This window comes from Sinocyclocheilus grahami, unplaced genomic scaffold, assembly GCF_001515645.1.
Source record: "Sinocyclocheilus grahami isolate Dianchi unplaced genomic scaffold, SAMN03320097.WGS_v1.1 scaffold368.1, whole genome shotgun sequence".
Lineage (NCBI taxonomy): Eukaryota > Metazoa > Chordata > Actinopteri > Cypriniformes > Cyprinidae > Sinocyclocheilus > Sinocyclocheilus grahami.
The window spans coordinates 396,895-418,088 of NW_015505547.1; the positions used below are offsets into that span (position 1 = coordinate 396,895).

The 21,194-nt window shown below is 36.2% G+C and overlaps 2 protein-coding genes across 2 annotated transcripts in view; one reads left to right on the forward strand and one right to left on the reverse strand.

The window, feature by feature from the left end:
- padi2 (peptidyl arginine deiminase, type II) overlaps positions 1 to 3,034 on the reverse strand; it is a 17,209-nt gene extending 14,175 nt beyond the window's left edge. Inside the window, exon 1 of the mRNA XM_016230361.1 lies at positions 2,830 to 3,034. Coding sequence (XP_016085847.1) covers positions 2,830 to 3,002 — 173 coding nt within the window. The 5' untranslated portion in view covers positions 3,003 to 3,034. The remainder of the gene's footprint in view (positions 1 to 2,829) is intronic.
- A 2,738-nt stretch (positions 3,035 to 5,772) lies between these two features.
- Positions 5,773 to 20,708, forward strand: LOC107549302 (leucine-rich repeats and immunoglobulin-like domains protein 2). The gene is made up of 14 exons (XM_016230342.1): positions 5,773 to 6,367; positions 7,592 to 7,666; positions 7,754 to 7,888; positions 8,123 to 8,263; positions 10,851 to 10,994; positions 11,384 to 11,527; positions 11,628 to 11,771; positions 12,735 to 12,815; positions 12,904 to 12,975; positions 13,707 to 13,775; positions 13,940 to 14,103; positions 14,266 to 14,577; positions 15,062 to 15,089; positions 17,479 to 20,708. Exons 1-14 carry the CDS (start codon positions 6,192 to 6,194, stop codon positions 17,717 to 17,719), a joined length of 1,926 nt encoding a protein of 641 aa, XP_016085828.1. The 5' UTR covers positions 5,773 to 6,191; the 3' UTR covers positions 17,720 to 20,708.
- Positions 20,709 to 21,194: the final 486 nt, after the last annotated feature.

Below are 21,194 nucleotides of genomic sequence, written 5' to 3' on the forward strand. Positions count from 1 at the left end.
GCTTGTCAAAGTAAAATTTTAGCATAACAGATGTAATGGCTGTTACATCAAAGCAAATTTATCCAGGTCTAAAAATATTTATGATACATATAGGTGATTTAGCAACATATAAAACCATGCAAATCATTTAGCTAAGTATTAGCCTGAACTGGTAAGCAACAGTAGCTATTTTCCCCAAAATGGCAGCTATGGGGCAAAGTGAGCCAAATGTTGTGGGGTAAATTGAGTCAGCATTTTAACTTAACCCACCATAAGGGACTGTAGTTAAGTTAAATCTCTGAATTATAAACTGGTGTTTTAATGTGATATTACTGGTTTATCATATCATATATACTGTACATATTATTTGTAGTTTATTTGATAGGGACAGTGTACAAGTGCACCAAATCCTTACCAGAAAATGCTTTTCATCACATTATAATCAGATATATCTTTCCACCTGTAGTCACTAATGGCCAACAAACTCTCTGTTTAGTCTGTTTTTAGGAAGGCTACAGCTTTGGTGTTCAACATATTGTTTCAGAAATGCAAACAATTAAATACTGAAATTTAAACTTAATTTGGTTGGTTTTATGTTGTTAAAGTGAACTTTATGAAAAGAAATATGACTGTTTGTAAATGGAAATTATTAAATTAGTTTTTAAATTGTTATTTATTTCACATGGGTTTGAATCAGATTTGGCCAGATGGTCATTTTACACCCAGATGGTGCATCTTACCCACTGACTCGACTCGGGTCAACTTACCCCTAACCTGACTGAGCCATGAGAACCATTTTTGATAAGAAGCCATATTTTTAAAACCCTTTGCCATAGATACATTCTGATCATTTAAAATTATAGGAATACTTTCATTCGTATAGGATAGATTCTTTCTTTGTATTTCTGCATCATTTTCCCTTGAGGACCACATAAGTAAAAAATGGCTAATCTTAGCCCACTCTCCCATATAAGTATTAGACATTTATTTTAATATTTTACAGCATTAATCTATATTATATACAACTATTATATGGGGGAAGTCGTGGCCTAATGGTTAGAGAGTCTGACTCGTAAACCCAAAGGTTGTGGGTTCGAGTCTCATACCGGCAGGGATTGTATGTGGGGGGAGTGAATGTACAGTGCTACAGTGAGCAAGGCACCGAACCCCCAACTGCTCCCCGGAAGCTGCAGCAAAAAATGGCTGCCCACTGCTCCGGGTGTGTGTTCACGGTGTGTGTGTGTTCACTGCTATATATTTAGTTATAAATGCAGAGCACTAATTCCGAGTATGGGTCACCATACTTGGCCACATGTCACGTCACGTCACTTTTTTTTTTTTTTTTTTAAATAAACAACTCATTTAGAACATTTATATTTTTTTTTAACTATTTATAGGCCTACTATTAATATGGTTTTAATAAAATATGATGTGTTATAGATACTAGTATCAAGAAGACAAGTGATTATAATGGGAAATATACTTAATTACAATAATTAAAGTGTGAATTTTGTGTTATGTTAGATCTGATCGGGTATAATAATTTGATCAGACATTCTAATTCTAAGAACGTGGACATTTTGTTGTAATCACTTTTAATCACTTTACCGACAGAAATACAAAAACAAACTACCAAATTATTAATTTAGCGAATCATCCACTGACTGTAATGTGGATTGTAATGCATCTACCTGTTAATGAACGACCTTCGGGAGTCTCCACTCCAGATAGCGGATCTTTAGTGGAGCGATAACCGAACGCTTTCAGAGGGGCACCTCAGCCGATGAGGGCAAGGGGGCAGTGGCTCTAGCCAAAGGGCCACCCCCCTGTGCACGGCCCTGGTGTGGAGGTTGCACATATGTGGATGGATGCCTGCAGGCAAGCCATTATTTTTCACCCATCCAAAATATAATTCAGCTTTGTTAGTGAGTAAACTTAATTTTATTACATTTAGAGGCATACAAATTATTTATGTGTTATGGAGGATACAAATGTTAAGCCTATTGGTTTGTTGTCTAGAAGCAACATTTACTAGTCTACACAGTAAAAAATGCTGGGTTAAATACAACCCAGTGCTGGGTAAAATAGGGACAAACCCAGCAATTGGGCTGTTTTGACCCAGCGGTTGGGTTAAACATGTTTTGACCCAAAACAATTGGGTTGTATTTAACCCAGCATTTTTTAGAGTGTAGTTACAGTTAATATTGCACACCTGTTTTTGTATTATCCATTATTACCCATGATCTTTTTTCCATTACCCTTTTTAGTTTTTACCCAACATTTAAGTTGCACTATTATTTGTTGTTTAACAGATCTTTACTGGGGTTTTTTTATTTTTAGTAGTCAATACAAATATTTTAATAAATAAAAACCTGCATTTTTATTGTTACATTATCACATAATGCGTGCAAAAAAACAAAACAAAAACAAACAAAAAACTAAAATATACCCCTCTAATACTTTTTTTATTTTTTATTTTATAAATGAGTTCAATTTAATGTAAAGATAGCAAACGTTTTAAACACAGTTGAGGGTTACAGAATTACTTCTAAAGTAACTATATGTGCTTTGTTCTCAAGAATGCTGCAGACATAACCACTCCCGCTAAGTGACCATTTGTTAAAGTCTTTTAATTAAAAAAATTATTAAAAATGCACTTAATGTTTAGAGGTTAAACCACAATGTGTATCTTTTGCACATGTATAATAAAAACAGATTCAATAGGTATTTTTTCCACTCTAAAATGTGGGCTTGGCTACTGCTATACAGTTCCTCAATTCATGCAACATGCAATTTTTAAAGAACACAATGAAGGGAAACAATGGAATACAATATTATCACATTACCTACCGGTCTACAATCACCTTAAGTTCCGTACCAACGACATGCACAATTTGTGTGGGTACATTGATTTCCAGTCGACAGGTCCGCTGAAACATGTTAGTCATGTCTGACCCCTTCTTTCTCTTTCGCAGACTCCGAGGTAAGCTGACTGACCGTGTTTGCTGCTGCGACATTTCCATTGTTACAGACTTCCACGTCTACAGGTCTCAAATAACCCATTTTCCCCCTTGAGAAATAGGGGCGTATGATGCAGCAGGAGAGAAAAGACATGTTCTCACCTGTTCAAAAACTAGCTCAAAGCTACAAATTCCTTGAAAGCATTTAAAAGCAAAGCTTATCAGATTAAACATGTGGTTATTGACCAACAATGCCTGAAGACTTGATGAGTAGCTCAGTAAAAATGTAGACATGGTTTGTTTGCTGGAAAGGTCAAGAATTATGCTAATTTGCCTTACAACATCAAACAGTATTACTGATGCATGTCAAATATTTAGTTTGTCTGCATAATAATATATTTGAAGGCATATTCACCACTTTCTATGAAAATCTGTGAACTTAAATGCTTGCAAGTAAGCATTGTTAATATCTGCTTTAACAAGAATTAACGCACGTTATTATTAGCACCATGTCCTGAAGTTTTTTTTTTCTGTTTTGAAGATATCCTGATATATTTTTTTCTGTCAAATTATCTGTCTGTCAAATGTCAAAAATTAATTCATTTTAAGACATTGTGTATGATTTATAAGCTTGTTTCCTCATGGGGACCTTAAAAATGTCCCCACAAGGTCAAAATGTACTAGTATTACTATCCTTGTGTAGATATCCTTGTTTATCATAACGTGATAAATACCAGGTACACACACATGCACACACACACACACACACACACACACACATTATATCCTATCAACACATGCATCAATAACCAAACAACTATGATTAACCTGCCTGGGCAATTCTGGTAAGACAAGCTTACCTGCAGGCTTCATTTCTGCAAGCAATGCAAGTAATGTTTGAAAATGTGTAAATGTGTCTGTTCATGTCAAAGCAGACAGTTTTTTTAACACTATTGAACCCAATTTAAAACATGCTTCAGCTAAAAGTTTCTTTTATAATGTTTTTCATGTATATTTAATTCTTTTTTAAATACAGCTAATAGTTGCTTTCATATATTGACCACAGTCATTACAGTAAATGCAATATAGCCTAATGTGTCACACAATATAATGCAATAGCTGTAATAACCTAAATATAATATAAAGATCATAACTAAAATAAATGTATATGTCATATAGATCTTAGATCTTTTTGTTGTTATATCATTGGGCGCAATATATTACTGGTGTCAACATGCTGGCCTAGTTTAAAAATATCTCATCTCAGTATAGTGTCTAATTTATACTTTGAGTTACATCGAGAGTGTAGTCAGAGAACTGGCCCTTAGCACATACATACGAGTTAGATCATTTCAGTCTTACACATCAATAATGGTCTTTAACATAACTTCACATTTGAAACTATGTTGCTGTTGGAACCACTCTTATAAAGCAAACAATCACACGCATTGTTTATTTAGTTATTTAGAGGAAAAATAATATTACATCTTCAGATTTTTGTTGTAAATCAGATCATGAAGATGACCAGGTTGAAAGATGTGGCAGTACTGTGCAAAGTAAAATTCTTTGCTACAAAAAACCCTAACTCTTCAGGGTAGATATTTAATGAACTCAAAATATGATTTACATTTATGTTTTTATAAGTGCAGAGTAGAGTTTGATCACTTTAAATAAATGTGTTATGGGGTTAAAGTTTTGGGTAGGAGACATGCCCATGGTAATAATGAATGAATGAATGAATGAATGAATGGAAGCATTTATATAGCGCTTTATTGTGTTTTGCTGTACACCCAAAGCGCTTTACAAGCAGTGTTGGGGGTAACACATTACAAGTAACGCGAGTTACGTAATCAGATTACTTTTTTCAAGTAACTAGTAACGTAACGCATTACTTTTTAATTTACAAGAAAATATCAGAGTTTCTTTTTCAAATAAATAATGCCAGTTACTTTTTTTTTCCATTTATTGATTGAATGCTCTCCTGTCCCCTTGTTGTGAGAAATCGGGAGTAAGATGTTACTTTAGTTCTAGAGTAAATGTGAACATGCATTAATTCATCTCACTCACAAAAAAAAAAATCAGATTTAGTTTTCCTCAAAATTAATAAAAACAGTTAAAAGCAACTCAGAATATGACTCAAAGCTGCAATAATGAAATATGTTAAATAATACAAATATCCTTTATGTATTTAATCCCATTTATTTGCTGCTGACCTTCAGTGATACAATTCAACCATACTAACAAGCAAAAATTACACAAGATAAACTAACATTTCTTCTTCTTTTTTTTATTGCTGAAGAGTGTTGAACTTTCTCCTTCTGTGCTCTACTGTACAGACGTGAATTTACATTTCCTTCAGCCTGAGGCTTTTGGTGTGAAAGGGCTTTTATATTTGCCAAAAATATAACTTTTTATATTAAAAGCAAACAAGCAAGCCCAGCTCAGATTTAAAAAGTAACGCAAAAGTAACGTAATGCATTACTTTCAATAAAAAGTAACTAAGTAACGTAATTAGTTACTTTTTAAGGAAGTAACGCAATATTGTAATGGATAAAAGTAACTTTCCCCAACACTGTTTACAATCATATGGGAGTCTCTCCTCAACCACCACCTAGTAATAATAATACAAATCTAGCAACTAAATAATTAAAAAGTAATTAAAGAGATGCAATAAAATTGAAACGCTGTTATAATATACGCTTTAAATGATACATTTCAGAAAACGTTTATAACTTAGTACAGCAAACCTGGAGAAAAAGTAAAGGTTGACGGATTAGTCGACTGGCCAATGACGCGAGGCCTCCAGCAGCACGTGACAGAGGGGTGGATCACGTGTCAACGGAAGAAGGCGCTTTTGTTTTTCCTTGGGAAAAAAGTCGAGGGACAATGTTTGGAAAAACGATTTTCAGTTATACTTTATTTTTCTCTCAAATGCATATAGACAATCTTATATAGGACATGAAATCTTTCGGAATACCTAAACCATATTTCATCGTCTTGAAGCTTGTTTGACGCTCCGTTTGGGAATTGTTGAAGCTGCAGAGATTGCAAGGCGGAAGAAGGGAATTTCGAAGGGACGAGCTTGAGAGAGCCAAAAGATGGCTCCGGATTGATTTTATCAGAGCTTTGCAATGCTTTTCAACCTAATTCGGATTTATATGAAATCATATTTCTATTCTAAAACACAGGTTAGTCTCCGTGTCTCGTTAATGTCATAATTTGGACTGATCATTTGCGATCAAGAAACTCAAAATGGCGGAGGGCTGGCCCATCCCCCAGACCCTGTTCCTGCTCATAGTGAGTGTCGCGGGCCTGGACACTTGCCCTTCTCCTTGTACGTGTTCTGGTGGTCCAGCACAACTGCTGGATTGCAATAGGAAAAGACTGACTGCTGCAGCTCTGGAAGCTCCAGTCTGGATCACCCATGCGTGAGTAATAGAGGAGATGTTGTTTACATGCTCTGCTGATCAGCCTCCAGCACTTTGCAGGGGCTGCACATGTGCACACTACTAACTAACGCACAACTGACAGCTGATTCGTTCACATTTGTTTGTTTGGTGCAATTTTAGTGATATTTAGTTATGTTGTTTATCAAATTACTTGGAAGGGTCACATGATGATCCTTTGTAGAAATACTGATGCATCTGTGTTTTTCCTGCAAAATAGCGTAATTGTTATGGTTACGTTTTCATAATACAACTTTGATAGTTTAGTTTTAGTAACAAAAAAAAGCATCGTACACTGATTGGAGGCTAGAGTAACCCTACTATTTGATACATGCATTTCCAACATGATCAAAACTTCCAAAAATGGAAAACGCACGCTAAAATCTTTTTGTGAAATCTGTAAAATCTTTATTTTATAACGTAAACGCAATAATCATTTTTATATTGTTATTCGTACTTTTAATATCAGTATTTTCTGGACTTGAGTAACTTACTTGATTATCCCTTATCATGTTTAGAAAAATCTTGTTAAAACATGAGTCTCAAATATGATACCAGTTTTTGAGGAATGTTTATTAGACAATTGCTAAATTGTCATTGTATTGAATTGCATTATGTTTTTTTGTCCCCCACAAATTAAAACTTGCAGAGCTTTGATCATAAAACTAAGCATTTCAATGTTAAATATTAAGAAGACATGTTATTGAGCGATAAGGACAACTGATATTTACATGCATTTTATGTAAGTAGTCTATTATACAAAAATTTCATTGATATACATTACAAGCTGAATCTAAAATTCATCTAAATTTTTTGGTGACATTAATAAATACATATTTTTGCCTCTGAATAAAACTGAGGTATTTTTTTCTATTTAAATGTGAGCTTCATATTTTCACTATATCATGCTTTATGGGCAATAAAGGCCTCGCGTTTCAAATATGCTACGATATCCTTTTTTCTATCAGTGTAATTTATTTAATTTAGCTTGGTTTTAGTTTGGATGTACTATTCCTAGTTTAGTATACAGCTTAGTTTGTTTGCTTTGTTGTTAATAAATCTGTATTTAAATATATAAATGTTGTGAAAAGTCTTTTACCAGATCTGAAGGTACACATTATTGACTTAGAGATCCCCCAGTCTTAAATATTGGGTTATTTGCTACCATTTTTTCAGGTTTTAATAATTTGTTCTCTGTGAATTTAGGTCTATGAATCAGAATGAACTTACAGCAGTGCCTTTTCTTGGAGATGCCTCATCAAACATCACAGTGCTGTCACTGTAAGTTTCCCTCTATGTTCATTTTTTTCATTAATTGTATATGACCATGTATGTTGATATGGTACTATATCTGCTGTTTATTTTCAGTGTTCATAACCGAATCTCTGAAGTTGTGGCAGAGCAGCTGTTGCCATATTCATCTCTAGAAAGTCTGGACTTGAGCTCTAATTCTATATCTGAGCTTAAGGGCGGATCATTCCCTCCCATGCAGCTGAAATACCTGTGAGTTTTTGTACTCAGGCTTGTCAGAGTTTTGCATAAGATTGTGTTCAAATTCTAAGTAGAGCTTTCTGAAGAAGTTATCCCTTTCCCTTGAGTTATCAGTTTGAGACAACTCAAGTATCAGTTGTTACTTTGATCTTAGTTTTGACATTGAATAATGGACGTTTTCTTAGTGTTTCTGATTACTTTTGGGGTTCATGGATATTTGTCTGTTTCCTCTCTCCATCACGGCAGCAACCTGAGCAAAAACAAGATAGGTTCCTTGGAGCCCAGTTGTTTTGGAAACATCAGCTCCCTTCTGGTGTTGAAGATAAACCAGAACAGACTCTCTCTGCTGCCTGATAAAGTCTTCACCCTCTCTCAGCTCCAAGTCTTGTGCGTATTCATGGCTAATGAATAGGATGTTATTGAAATGCTCAATTTGGGTGCTTTCACACTAGCACTTTTGATGCGCACCCGGGTTCGATTGACGTCAGAGTTCGGTTCGTTTGGATGATGTGAACGCTGTCTTCCGAACTCGGGTGCGCACCCGCGAACCGTACCCGAGTCCGCTTAAAAAGGTCGCTGCTGATGTGAACGCAATTGTACCAAATCGCAGTAGCGAACCGCTATTAATGACATATTATTTGATAAAAATGTGTGTTTGTGTGTGTGTTTCACGCACTTTCCTGACGAGCGTGACTGACGCACTGCGAACAGAGAGCTGTATATCTCATTTCTGTTCGCCTTCAGTGTTCTTTAGAGCATTTGCAGTACATTCGTAAGACAGACGTAAGTGCCGTTATGTACCGAAGCTTTGTAAACAAAACGAACGGTTCAAAAACTTAAATATTTAAAGGGGTCATTTGATGCTATTTTAAAGATAATTATTTTGTGTATTTGGTGTAACAGAATATGTTGACATGCTTTAATGTTCAAAAAACACATTATTTTTCTAATACTGTACATTATTGTAGGTCCTCTATGCCCTGCCTCTCTCAAACGCGTCGTTTTCAACAAAGCCCCCTCCTTTGACAAGCGCAGTCTGCTCTGATTGGCCAGCTGACCCAGTGCATTGTGATTGGCCGAACACCGCAAGCACGCGTCGGAAATGTAACGCCCCTTAACATAATCGCCAGCTTCAGCTTTCAAAGTAAATATCAAGTTAATAATGTCATTAGTTTTACCATCAGTTCAAGCCCGAAAGGGCAACAGAGTCGCGTGACAGACACAGTGATGATGCAGTACACAAGCCGCGGTTAAGACAGCTGCGTGCTATGATTTCTGACAGGCAGTTCACTCTCCTGTGATGTGACCCTGTTCCCCTCACACACACACACACACACGACGCGTTACTCTGCACTGCACAAAACTCTGCATTTGAACAGTCAATAGCAAATACTTAAACTAATAACAAAACATACTTACAGTCGCTGATTCAGAATTCCTTGGAGCCCAGTTGTTTTGGAAACATCAGCTCCCTTCTGGTGTTGAAGATAAACCAGAACAGACTCTCTGTGCTGCCTGATAAAGTCTTCACCCTCTCTCAGCTCCAAGTCTTGTGCGTATTCATGGCTAATGAATAGGATGTTATTGAAATGCTCAATTTGGGTGCTTTCACACTAGCACTTTTGATGCGCACCCGGGTTCGATTGACGTCAGAGTTCGGTTCGTTTGGATGATGTGAACGCTGTCTTCCGAACTCGGGTGCGCACCCGCGAACCGTACCCGAGTCCGCTTAAAAAGGTCGCTGCTGATGTGAACGCAATTGTACCAAATCGCAGTAGCGAACCGCTATTAATGACATATTATTTGATAAAAAGTAATAGCCTTTGTGCCAGCCTTGTACTCTTCTAGGTTCAAAAAACGGTTGTCCATAAAATGCGCTGCACAAATTCGAACATCTGGGTTGTGCTGTTCTGTTGTAATTTGTGTGTGTGTTTCACGCACTTTCCTGACGAGCGTGACTGACGCACTGCGAACAGAGAGCTGTATATCTCATTTCTGTTCGCCTTCAGTGTTCTTTAGAGCATTTGCAGTACATTCGTAAGACAGACGTAAGTGCCGTTATGTACCGAAGCTTTGTAAACAAAACGAACGGTTCAAAAACTTACTGCTGTTCCTGAAACCACGCCTTCTTTCTTTACGTTCACATTTGGGCGGCATTATGCTAATATTTCCACATGAATGTGTTCCACGTGACGTAGATATGTGGGGCGTGTTAGAACGAGCCGTTTTAGGTAGGCGTGGTTGAATCTTAACTTTTATAAAGAATATCTCTTTGGATTTGAGACTTTAGTCTTTGCAACTTTACAGATCTTCTTTATGCACCAAGAGCTTGTAAGCTGTTCCTGAAACCACGCCTTCTTTCTTTGCGTTCACATTATGCTAATATTTCCACATGAACGTGTTCCACATGACGTAGATATGTGGGGGCGTGTTAGAACGAGCCGTTTTAGGTAGGCGTGGTTGACGCTTAACTTTTATAAAGAATATTTCTTTGGATTTGAGACTTTAGTCTTTGCAACTTTACAGATCTTCTTTATGCACTAAGAGCTTGTAACACTCCAAAGAGAAAGGAAAACTTGAAATCGCATCATATGACCCCTTTAAAAGTGCAGAGAGCAATGTTATGCATTTGCCGCCTTCTCCTGCGCCGTCGTTACTAAGCAACAGGGTAAACAGTTGCTGGCTTGATGACGCAAACAAACCGCGGTTTGGACCCAAATAAAATAATATGAACGCAGTCCAGTGGGGCAGGGGGAGGGGGGTTCAATCGAACTCTGGTTCAAACCAGGCAAGCGAACCAAGTGTGAAAGCACCTTGTTGCTTGCTTGTTAGCACCTTGTTAAAGAATGCTGCTTGCTAAATGCACCTGATATTATCAATTGGGGAGTTAATTTCCCTTTTTGTCTTGTCTCTCTCCGATTGTTAGATTTTCTCATTGTAATGTGTATCTCTTTATGATTTTATCACTTTTCAGAGAGTTGAGGCGCAACAGGATTCGTGTCGTGGAAAGTCTCATTTTCAAAGAACTGAAGGCTCTTAAATCGTTGAAGATGCAGCGCAACGGCATCACAAAGCTGATGGATGGAGCTCTCTTTGGTTTGGAAAACATGGAGGAGCTGTGAGTCAATGCTTTCAGGGTTTCACTAGATCATTTAAGATATATGTAGGTAAAAATTGCTATTTAAAAAAATAAATAAAATGTAAGTATTATTTTTAAAGCAATTTTTACTATAATTTGCTACTTGCATTAAACAATGTGGCAATAATGTGTAAAGTGGTGGTTCATTTGGGCGGAGAAAATCAGCCTTTAAGCCATTTTAGAGCAATTATATGAATTTTAAATATATGTCAAATTTGGCCAGAAAGGCTTTATTTGAAACCATAATCTGAACCTGGAGGTTTGATTCTTTTCTGTTTATTTAATGTAGCTAATTTATAATTTAAGTTTCTGTTTCACACGAATCAAAGTAGTGATTTATGGGTGATGTGTGTTCTGTCCTGTGCCAGAGAGTTGGAGTATAATAATCTGACGGAGCTGAATAAGGGCTGGCTGTATGGCCTGCACATGCTCAGGATTCTCCGGGTAAATCAGAACAATATCGGACTCATTCGAGCTGATGCCTGGGAGTTTTGCCATCGCCTGGAAGAGCTGTGAGTGACTTCAGCCCTAACCTTAAAGTTTAATCCTATATACAATACGATGGAATTAGAATGCATATTCCCCCCCCCCCCCCCCCTGTTTTGTCTCCAGGGATTTGTCTTTCAATCACTTGAGTCGTCTGGAGGATTGGGTGTTTTCTGGCCTCAGTCTCCTGCAGAGTCTCAACTTGGGTGACAATCAAATCGCACACCTGGGAGAAGGAGTGTTCAGCAGTCTGGCTAACATCCGTACATTGTAAGATAACCCACATTCCTCTTCAGTCTCTCATTTTATACAGATACTTTTTGGTAGCAATATATAGAAAGCCTTAGGTTTATATATAAAATGCATTAAAGATGACTTTTTTCTGCTTTGAAAGATTTTTTTCAGAACCGTAATTCAGATTTTTAACTTGCTCTCCCAATATTTTTACCATCATCTCACCACAAATTTTTTTTATTTTTTAGCAACATATAAGTGAAAAAATACAAAATATACTTTAATTATATTTATTTATATAATATATATTTTTATTTCACAATAAAATGATAAATATCACATGTTTTTAAGTTACAGTAATAGCTGGAAGGATTACAGTTGTAATCTAAATAATAGTTTTAACAGTTTTGCTGGTAAATGATGGTTACTGATTACATTGCTGATTTTTCTGTAATTTATTTTCTTATCATAATCAAACATGCACGTATTTGTTCTCAGATAAAGAACAGGTGTGTTTGTGTTTACAAATGATCTTGATGAAAATTGAAGTAGCATTGTGCTCTATCTCTTTAAAATAAAATGAGCTCATAATTTCAAACAGATACAGTCTATCCCTGTAGTTTAAACCCTATATGAATCCTTCTAGATTAGTTTCTGCATTTCCGCTTGTCCCACAGAAAAAGAGCACATTCAAACATGCCCACCTCTCGTAACCTCTGCCACATCCCTTTGACACAGTTGTAAAAGGGATGTCTGCCTTTTACAGCCAGCAGTGCGTAAAAACAATCTCACAATACTCCCACATACCAGCCTGTCCGTACAAAACCTTCTATTATACATGAAAAGCATACAATGGCGCTGAGCTGCCTAGAGCCGTAGAAGTACAGTCACCTAAATAAAACAGCTCTGACATTTTAGATTAAAAACAGAAAGCATGTTCTACACAGCAGCAGTTTGAAAATATTCTGATGGGTCTCTTTTGATGTTTGTTCGTTCCAGGGACATCCGTAATAATGAGATCTCCCTCGCCATCGAGGACTTGGTTGGCATGTTTGTGGGTTTGAAGAGGCTGAACTCGCTGTAAGTTTGTCGGTGGATACGAGCTGTTCGATCTGACTCAAGAGATGTGAAGTGTGGCTTGACATAAGCGTATGTGTGTGTTTTCCAGAGTTTTACAGAATAATAAAATCAGGACCATCACTAAGAGAGCGTTTGAGGGTCTGATGGAGCTGGAGCATTTGTGAGTCTCTTTTATCCTTGGTATTTTGAGCACATCATTTCTCGGTTACTGGATGTCTCGTTATTACTGGATGTAGCAATATAGAAATCCCTTTAGTATTAATTTATATATTTATTTGGAAGTATGTTTCTGCCCTCGAGTACAAAACAAGCTGGTTGCGAGAGTTTATAATATGGAATAAAACCACTTTCTGAATTATAAAATCACTTTTATGAGATAGTCACATCACAACATTTGAAGTTGTGACGAAATGGAAGCAGCAACAGATCTCTTTTCCATATTGTTCTGAATGAATTCTTAACAATAAAATCTAGAATATTCATTAAAAAAAAATGCATTTTATGCCGACTTTAAATGTACACTTTTTAAAAAAAAATTTAAAGTCACAGTTATAAGAAATAAATTTGCAGTTGCAAGATAAAAAAAAAACGTTTTAAACTTTTAGGCGGAAACAGGCTTCCATAGTTCCAAATAAAAGCTAAAATCATACTAGGTGAATTGAGCATCAAAACTTTGTAAAATACAAAAGAAAAGTCCACATACAAGTCATCTTTTTAACTCAGACCCTGTAAAACATTCAAGGTTATAGATCATAGATTAATAAGGTTATGCTGTTATATTGTACATATTTGTCTAAGTGTAAATATAAATTTCATTATGCAGCACAACACAAAGAGCTCCTGTTTTGTATTGTTCCATTTGTAAATAATCTTTCTGAATTTGTTCTGCAGGGACCTGAGTAAGAATGGCATCATGTCTATTCATCCTGACGCTTTCACTCATTTAAAACTTAAAACACTGTAAGTAATTGTTTACTTTCTACAGACTGTATGTATTTCATATCTATGCATTTTACATAATATATTTTTTTGTTTCATTTTTGTCCGTATTGACAGTGTTTGTATGTAATAATAGTGTAATTCAGGTGTATTCTTAATAATGACTGTATTGTGGTCTTCCTCAGTGATCTGAACACCAGCAGTCTCCTGTGTGACTGTCAGCTGCAGTGGTTGGGCCAGTGGTTGATTGACAGTCAGTTCCAGCAATCCTGCACCGCCGTCTGTGCTCATCCTGCCTTCCTGACAGGATCTAGTGTGCTCGTTATTAAACCAGAGGAGTTTGTCTGCAGTGAGTGACCTGACAGTTACCTCATGCCTTTTTACGGCCCTGTAACAAAATGTCCATGGCCACCTTTTCTGTTTTGTTTTTTGTGCCATTTAAAAGCAATTTTATGAAAAAAAGATGAGCTCTTTCTTGCATTAAGATCACTTTATTGTCTCTCACTTGCAGATGACTTCCCTAAACCCCAGATCAGCTCTCATCCCAAGACCGCTGTGGCCTTACGCGGGACCAACGTCACTCTGAACTGCTCTGTGTTCAGCAGCAGCGACTCTCCCATGAGCACCGCCTGGCGCAAAGATGGAGAGGTGCTGTATGAAGCCCAGGTGCAGAACTACGCTCAATACCAGGATCACCGCCTCCTCTACACCACCGTACTCCACCTGCTCAATGTTAATTTCACAGATGAGGGCCAGTACCAGTGTGTGGTCTCCAACCATTTTGGGTCCAACTACTCCACTCTGGCCAAGCTCACTGTTAATGGTTAGTGCCTCATCAAAATTGATTGTTACATTGTTACATATTGTTAAATAATTGTTCCGTAATTAGCTTTTAGCCTTATTTTTTCTTCTGTCAAATTTATGATATTTTGTGTGTGAATTGGAAGTCCAATTTAATGAGCACTCACTAATAGCTATGGTAGCATATTATTAATAGTTTGTATTTGCATTTTTAGTTGTGCATTCAAGTCTTCATACCCAGAAGTGATCTTTTGCTAACCTCTGTGTACAGCTATATTTCGCACAATTGTGAGATTTACTTTTATTTTTTTGATCTAGTCACAGAATTCAAAGTGTTTGCTGGTGTCAGATTATTAATTGAAAGTGTCGATTATGTGATCATCTGCAGGACTTTTGTATTGGCGTATTGCTAAAGCGCTATGATCCCTTTAATGCTTTGATAAGCAGTTTGGCATTTGTTTTTTCCCTCTCCTTATTTACCCTCATTTCTCCATGGTTGTTTTCAGAGTTATGTCAGTTTAATTTTCCATATCTGTTGAACAAACATAGCAGCCCTCTGGGATGCCGACCTTAGCAATGTAATTATTCTGTTTATATCAGCTTATGATACTGATGGAAGAGCGGATTTGTAACCTAATAATAGAATATGACAATAACAGAAACATGATTCACAAAGCAAACACTGTAAATGCAAATTGTGCTGTTTAGGGTTTGATTGGCCATTGGGTTGCTTGTTTTTGTACTAGCTATTTAAACAAAATGAATTCTGTTGTCATATTTTATTAGTAGAAAATGATGATAATATTAGTGTAATATAACATTTGCATTGTTTGCTTTTATTTAGGCATTTTCTTACATTTCCTTACATAAAATTATTTTAAGGGTTTAATAAATATTGTAGAAGGTAGAATGAGAAAAATAATAATATACTTATTTTATTATTTAATATTATATTATTTACATATTATAATTAAATTGTAAATATAAATTTTTTAAATAACAAATTACATAACACTTTACATTACTTTAGTTATTAAAATACATTTTAAAAATGTTTTTGTTCCACTTTAATTGTGAAAAGGTTTAGGTCATTTCCTTTTTTATTTATTTATTTTTTTTTAATCCTGACAACTTCACAAATGGATAATAAATAATAATATCCTCAGATACTCCAACATTTGATTGGATAAAGTAGAAAATTATAAATCATAAATGTTATGCGTTTTTTATTATATTTATTTAGGCACTTCCTTTATGTAATGTAGGAAATTAACAGATAATTAATTAATAGAGAATAATGCTTAGTAGTAGAGCTGTTGTGATTTATGAAACATATATTTATATATTTTTTTTCTCTCTCAAAATTCCCTTTTTTGAGTGCAATATGTGATTGGATTATTAATCACATTTGGGATATTATGATTTTAAAGCAAAATTAATACAACAGTATTTAACATTACTTTTCATAAACCGTCTAACAATCTAGTGCAATTATTTACATTTTAACGTAATATAAGAAATTGTGTATTTTTACTACTTTTTATAATTTGGCGTTTAATAAAAATTGAAGAGTAGAATAATGAAAATACTGTCTTTATAAAATATCATTTATTTTAAATGCATTATATTTTTCTAATGACATATGTAATTTAAATAAATAAATGTTTACTAGGTAAAAAATAGTAAATATTGTAATATTTAAAATATTCCCCTTTCTGGTCCATTTCAATTATAATAAATTTTTTGTGGTCTTTTAACCCAGTGCTTCAATATAATATTATAGTTAAAAAAAAAGAGGATTATTATCCACAATAATCATATTTTCCTTTTTTGAATGCCAGTAATTGCAAAAACTAGAAGCATATAGGGAAGTAACGATTCACTCAACTCACGATGTGATATGATTCATCATGTGATATGATTTCACAATACAATTTTCTCACAAATTATTTTTTAACAAAATGATTTAAGACCGATTTTAAAAAAGGTGTCCTTTTGTTATTTCTCAGACCAAAAGGCTGCACACTGCTTTGTGAAATTGAAAATGTCAAACAATATGCTAAATTGAAATTTTAAAACGAATCCCAAATCAAATAAATAAATAATACAAATAAAATAAATAACTCCATGCAAGTAAACTAAGGTTTTGCCTATGTATTTTAATCACGATCCAAACAAAGATGCTGCATACATGTTATTTAGATTATTTATTCACGTTATTTTGAAATTTGAAACAAAAACAAAATGGTCTGACTTTGCTTTGTGATACTACATAAAAAATCTGAACGAAACAAAAACAATCCAATATAATGATGCGCATGCGATTTCTTTCTCCACTGTTTACGTTCATTTACATGAAAATACTTGCCGAGATAATTGTGCATGTATGTGTCCGTTCAAGCGAAACAGGAATCAATTCTGTGTTCGTGCTCTGTCTGAAACCGAACTGAATTCGTCATGCACATGAATGGTTTAAAACGCCTGAATGTTTAAATTGGTAAGACTTAGAAACACGTGTAAATGATAAACTATGATCCGTTTCAGCCCTACAAGCGAGTGAACAACGCGAATCAAGGAAGGGATTTTATATCACTATTCAAGATAGCCCGTCGGGCAGTGCAGTGATACATTTTGGTAGCCCGACTGGAAAACACAATAGCCCCTGGACGTCGGACTAGCGATTTTGCGAGCCCTGCATATTCTTATTTTACTTGCTTACCTTTATTGTCCTTAAAAGGCAATTCTTTATGTAGACAGCTGTATACATGCACATACAGCAGCAACACTACACACATAAAACACACATTTATAATAAGTCATTTAAAAACATGATTGCAGCAGGTACAAAGGAATTCTGGTATCTGTTTGATTTGCGCACAGGGAGTTTAAATCTTCGACCAGAAGGAAGCAGTTGAAATTCATTACACAATGAATGGGTGACCTTTGTTTTCACAATCTCTATTTTTCTTGTCTCAGATGTCCCAGGCAGGTCATTTTGGGATGGTGAAGAAACCCACTCTTCCATCCTCGCCCAGGGCTCAGTGACTGTACACAAGCCCCCGATAGGTCTGTCCGCTGGGGACGGCCGAGAGGAGAGGAGGGGGGCACTGGAGGAAGGCTCATACAGGACTAAGCCACAGGAAAGTGCCTCAACCCCCACATAAACCCAGCTAGCCCGTCTTCCCCAGTCCTTTTGTCTCCAAACATCACCGCCTTGTCCTTCAGTCGCCTCCCAGTGCCCTCAGCCCACTACCTCCATTGAGAAGCATCATTCTCTGCCAAATGAAATGCCTCGCTCTACAATGTTTACACTGCTCTCCTGTCCTTCCCCACCATGTTCCGTTGTAACCCACTGGGATGTGCGTGTTTTGCGGAAAACTCTTTCAGACAGGAGACTGCTTTCCCTGCTTTCACCATTCCTCAGCTAACCGGTCTGGTTTGAGCCCTGAATGTACCATTTCCAAGAGTTCCACTAGTCCTAGCGCAGCCTGTGACGTACAAATTATGCCATGTTTGGTTTTCCCGCCTACTTGAGAGCGTTGAGCCTTTTTGCATATGCCAAAGCTTGACCCAGACTCCCGTATAACTTGCTTTTGCTCTGGTACAGGACCTGTACGAATATTGACTGTGAAGATTGGACTGTCAAAAGAGGGCAGTGATGTTCTCTGCGTGACGTCAGAGGGCCAATTAACTGTATTGCATTTCTCATTCCAATTAGCAAACGGTACAGACTTCTAACCAATAATGTGCTAACAGAGTTGACGGCTCCATTGTTTCCACTGTTATTGTACGCCGAAGTTATGTCATTCATAATATTTTTTTGTTTAGTGCTTCTCACAAACCTAAACATATTTCTCAATTTCTCTCTCTGTTTTTTTTAAAGCACTATAACAAGATGGTAAGAAAGACGGGATATGTTGCACCTTTGATAATCTTCCCAGGACATCCTTATACGAATCATAATATGCTAACTTTTCTTCACTTACTCTCCATATTAAGCTTTCATATTTTTATTTTGTGTATTTTGCGACAATTTCCATTTTAATTGGTTTCCCTCATTTGCATTCTTGCAAGTGCATATCTAGTTGAATTGCAGTCTGTGATTGATCAGCATGACTGAGCACCATTGGTGTGCATTTGGGGTGGGGCTACATTCTGACTGACCAATAGGAGCATTTGAGAGAATTTCTTGCAATTCCATTTGGTGCCCTACTAGTGTAGAAATCACACAGTTCACCTTTAAAATGTGTATATGCTGCATTTGAAATCTGTTGTTACTGCTGGATCAAACTGGTCTCGTCGAGTTATTTGCCTTTTTTTGTTGTGAACCTCAAATCATCTTCTTAATTTGAGGTGTAATAAGAACCATTTTGACAGTTAGGCATAGCCATGCCTAGTCATTTTTATCATTTTGGCCTTAGAAGGACAGCTGGATTTTACATTTCTTGCCTGTAAACATTGTCTTAAGAGGCTGTGTCCAAAACCAAAGGAATCTGCCTTACAGTCCTGCTGCCCACTCATTCAACAGACACCTTTTAAGGAAACACATTTTCGACGGACTTTCAAGACACTGGAACGTCACGTCTGATGATCTTAAAATAAATTCAGAAATAAGCAAGGTCATATTTAATGACCACAGTTCTCATTCCTCAGTAGAAATTAGGCAAAAATACATGAATAAATGAATTTACTGCTTTTAGTAGTAGTACAAGCTATATTTTTTAAACTTATGCCAAACCACATGCACAGGATTGCTGGTTAACATAGGCAGCAAAATGAGTAAAAGTAACTATATGAAGCGTCTTGGTGGACACAATGTTACGCAAACATTTGATTTGATGCTTAATGCCTTCCTACCTCCAGATCAGCATTTTTCAAGTTTCGGACATAGCCACTACTTTGCTTTAAAGGTGCGGTTACATTTACATTTACGTGGTGAAATTCCATGGGCAAAATGCAGTCATGTCAATAGGAATTTGCACAATCTGGAATTTGTGTGAGGCAAAACATTTGCCTGTGCAGTTTCCACATTGGATTTAATTTTGTTAAACTTCAAACACAAATTTGCAGTGTCTACCAATTTAAAGGTGTGGTCACATTTACCACTGCTCTGCCAAACTTTGCAGGTGAAATTGAGAGTTTCACGTGAGGTTGAAAAAGTTGCCCACGCAGATTTTCGGTTGCATGAATTTGCCACGTTGACCAACAGAAAGCTGCCTTAAAGTGACTTCTGTGTGAGCCGTGCTTTATACATCACTACGCTGTTGAACCCTGTTTTATGACTGCACCTCAAGTCTGCTTAGTTTAGAAGTGACCTCTGAGTAATGGACCTTCTTTGCCCACAAAACTTCCCCTTAAGGATTCGGACTCACTTCCAACGCTTGATGATCCAAACCATGTGTGTGGATCCCGAACCATTTATTTTGTTCAGAAAGCTCCACAACATAGCAGTGCACTGACATTTTGCACTTTTTGAGTATACAAAAGCTGGATCTTGCGTTGCAGCAGATATCTATGGTCACTGTCTTCCCCTGTCTTTTAATGGAAATGCTTTATTTTCAACCAATTTCCAACTGTGATAAGTACCCCTTGATTTGCATATTGATTTGTTGCATTTTGCACAATCTCTTGCCTTGCAGTTAGGTGCACAATTACACTAATCGGAGACCTTGATGTCAAAAGATTTGTCTGACTCCTCGCTGTGTCAGTTTCCCTTGTTGAAAGGGAAAGGAGTGTGTGTCACCAGCGCCTTCCAGCTATGTTTAAAACATCGAGGTTTTTCGAATTACTGCTAATGCTTGCTTGGTCTCTCTCGGATGAGCTTGCGGGAGATTAGTGCAAAGCAGTTTAAAAGTAATGTGAGTGAATAGCGGTTTTATTTTACCCTGAATTATACAGGATTTAGTTGGGATCTTTAAGTGTGATTTCACTTAAAGATTTACACCAAAGAAAAATCCACACGGATCAAACATTCCTGCCTTCTGCTTAAATGCTTTGACAATATTTAAATGCTGCTTTTTTTAAATGTTTCGTTTATTTTTTGTGTATTTGTTTTTGTATGCTGTACCTGTACATTCTGTAAAGCATGTATAAAGAACATTATGTTTCAGAAAATTCTGACATTTAGCTGACATTTAAACAATAAAATGAATTCGGATGCATCACGAGTGAAGATGTACACGTTATTCAAATAATCTGTTATTAGTGGAACAAGCTAAGGGAAGGAGCACTATTGCAATTGCTCATATTTAGGGTCTAACTCTAGGTTCTAACCCTTTAAAAGCCTACTGTATCATATTTGATATGCACATTTCTAAAGTAATCTGCATCAGCAATCATGAGCAAACCAACTACAAAACTGCTAAAAAAAAAAAAATGATGCAACAGGCTTTGAGAAACATTTCAATCACATCTCATAGTTATGTTGCTTTGCATTGTTTTGCCTCCACAATTAAACCCACAGAACTTTGATAATACAATGAAGCATTTAAAGATCATCTTGCTGAGAAATATACCTACTGTATCATATTTGATATGCACATTTCTAAAGTAATCTGCATCAGCAATCATGAGCAAACCAACTACAAAACTGCTAAAAAAAAAATAATATGATGCAACAGGCTTTGAGAAACATTTCAA

Bases quoted from the DNA above. Each gene is read 5' to 3' on its own strand.
- LOC107549302 (XM_016230342.1), top strand. From the start codon at position 6,192: ATGGCGGAGGGCTGGCCCATCCCCCAGACCCTGTTCCTGCTCATAGTG. The intron at 12,976-13,706 runs GTGAGTCTCTTT...TTTGTTCTGCAG, and splicing joins CTGATGGAGCTGGAGCATTT to GGACCTGAGTAAGAATGGCA. The intron at 15,090-17,478 runs GTTGAACAAACA...TTGAAATTCATT, and splicing joins CAGTTTAATTTTCCATATCT to ACACAATGAATGGGTGACCT.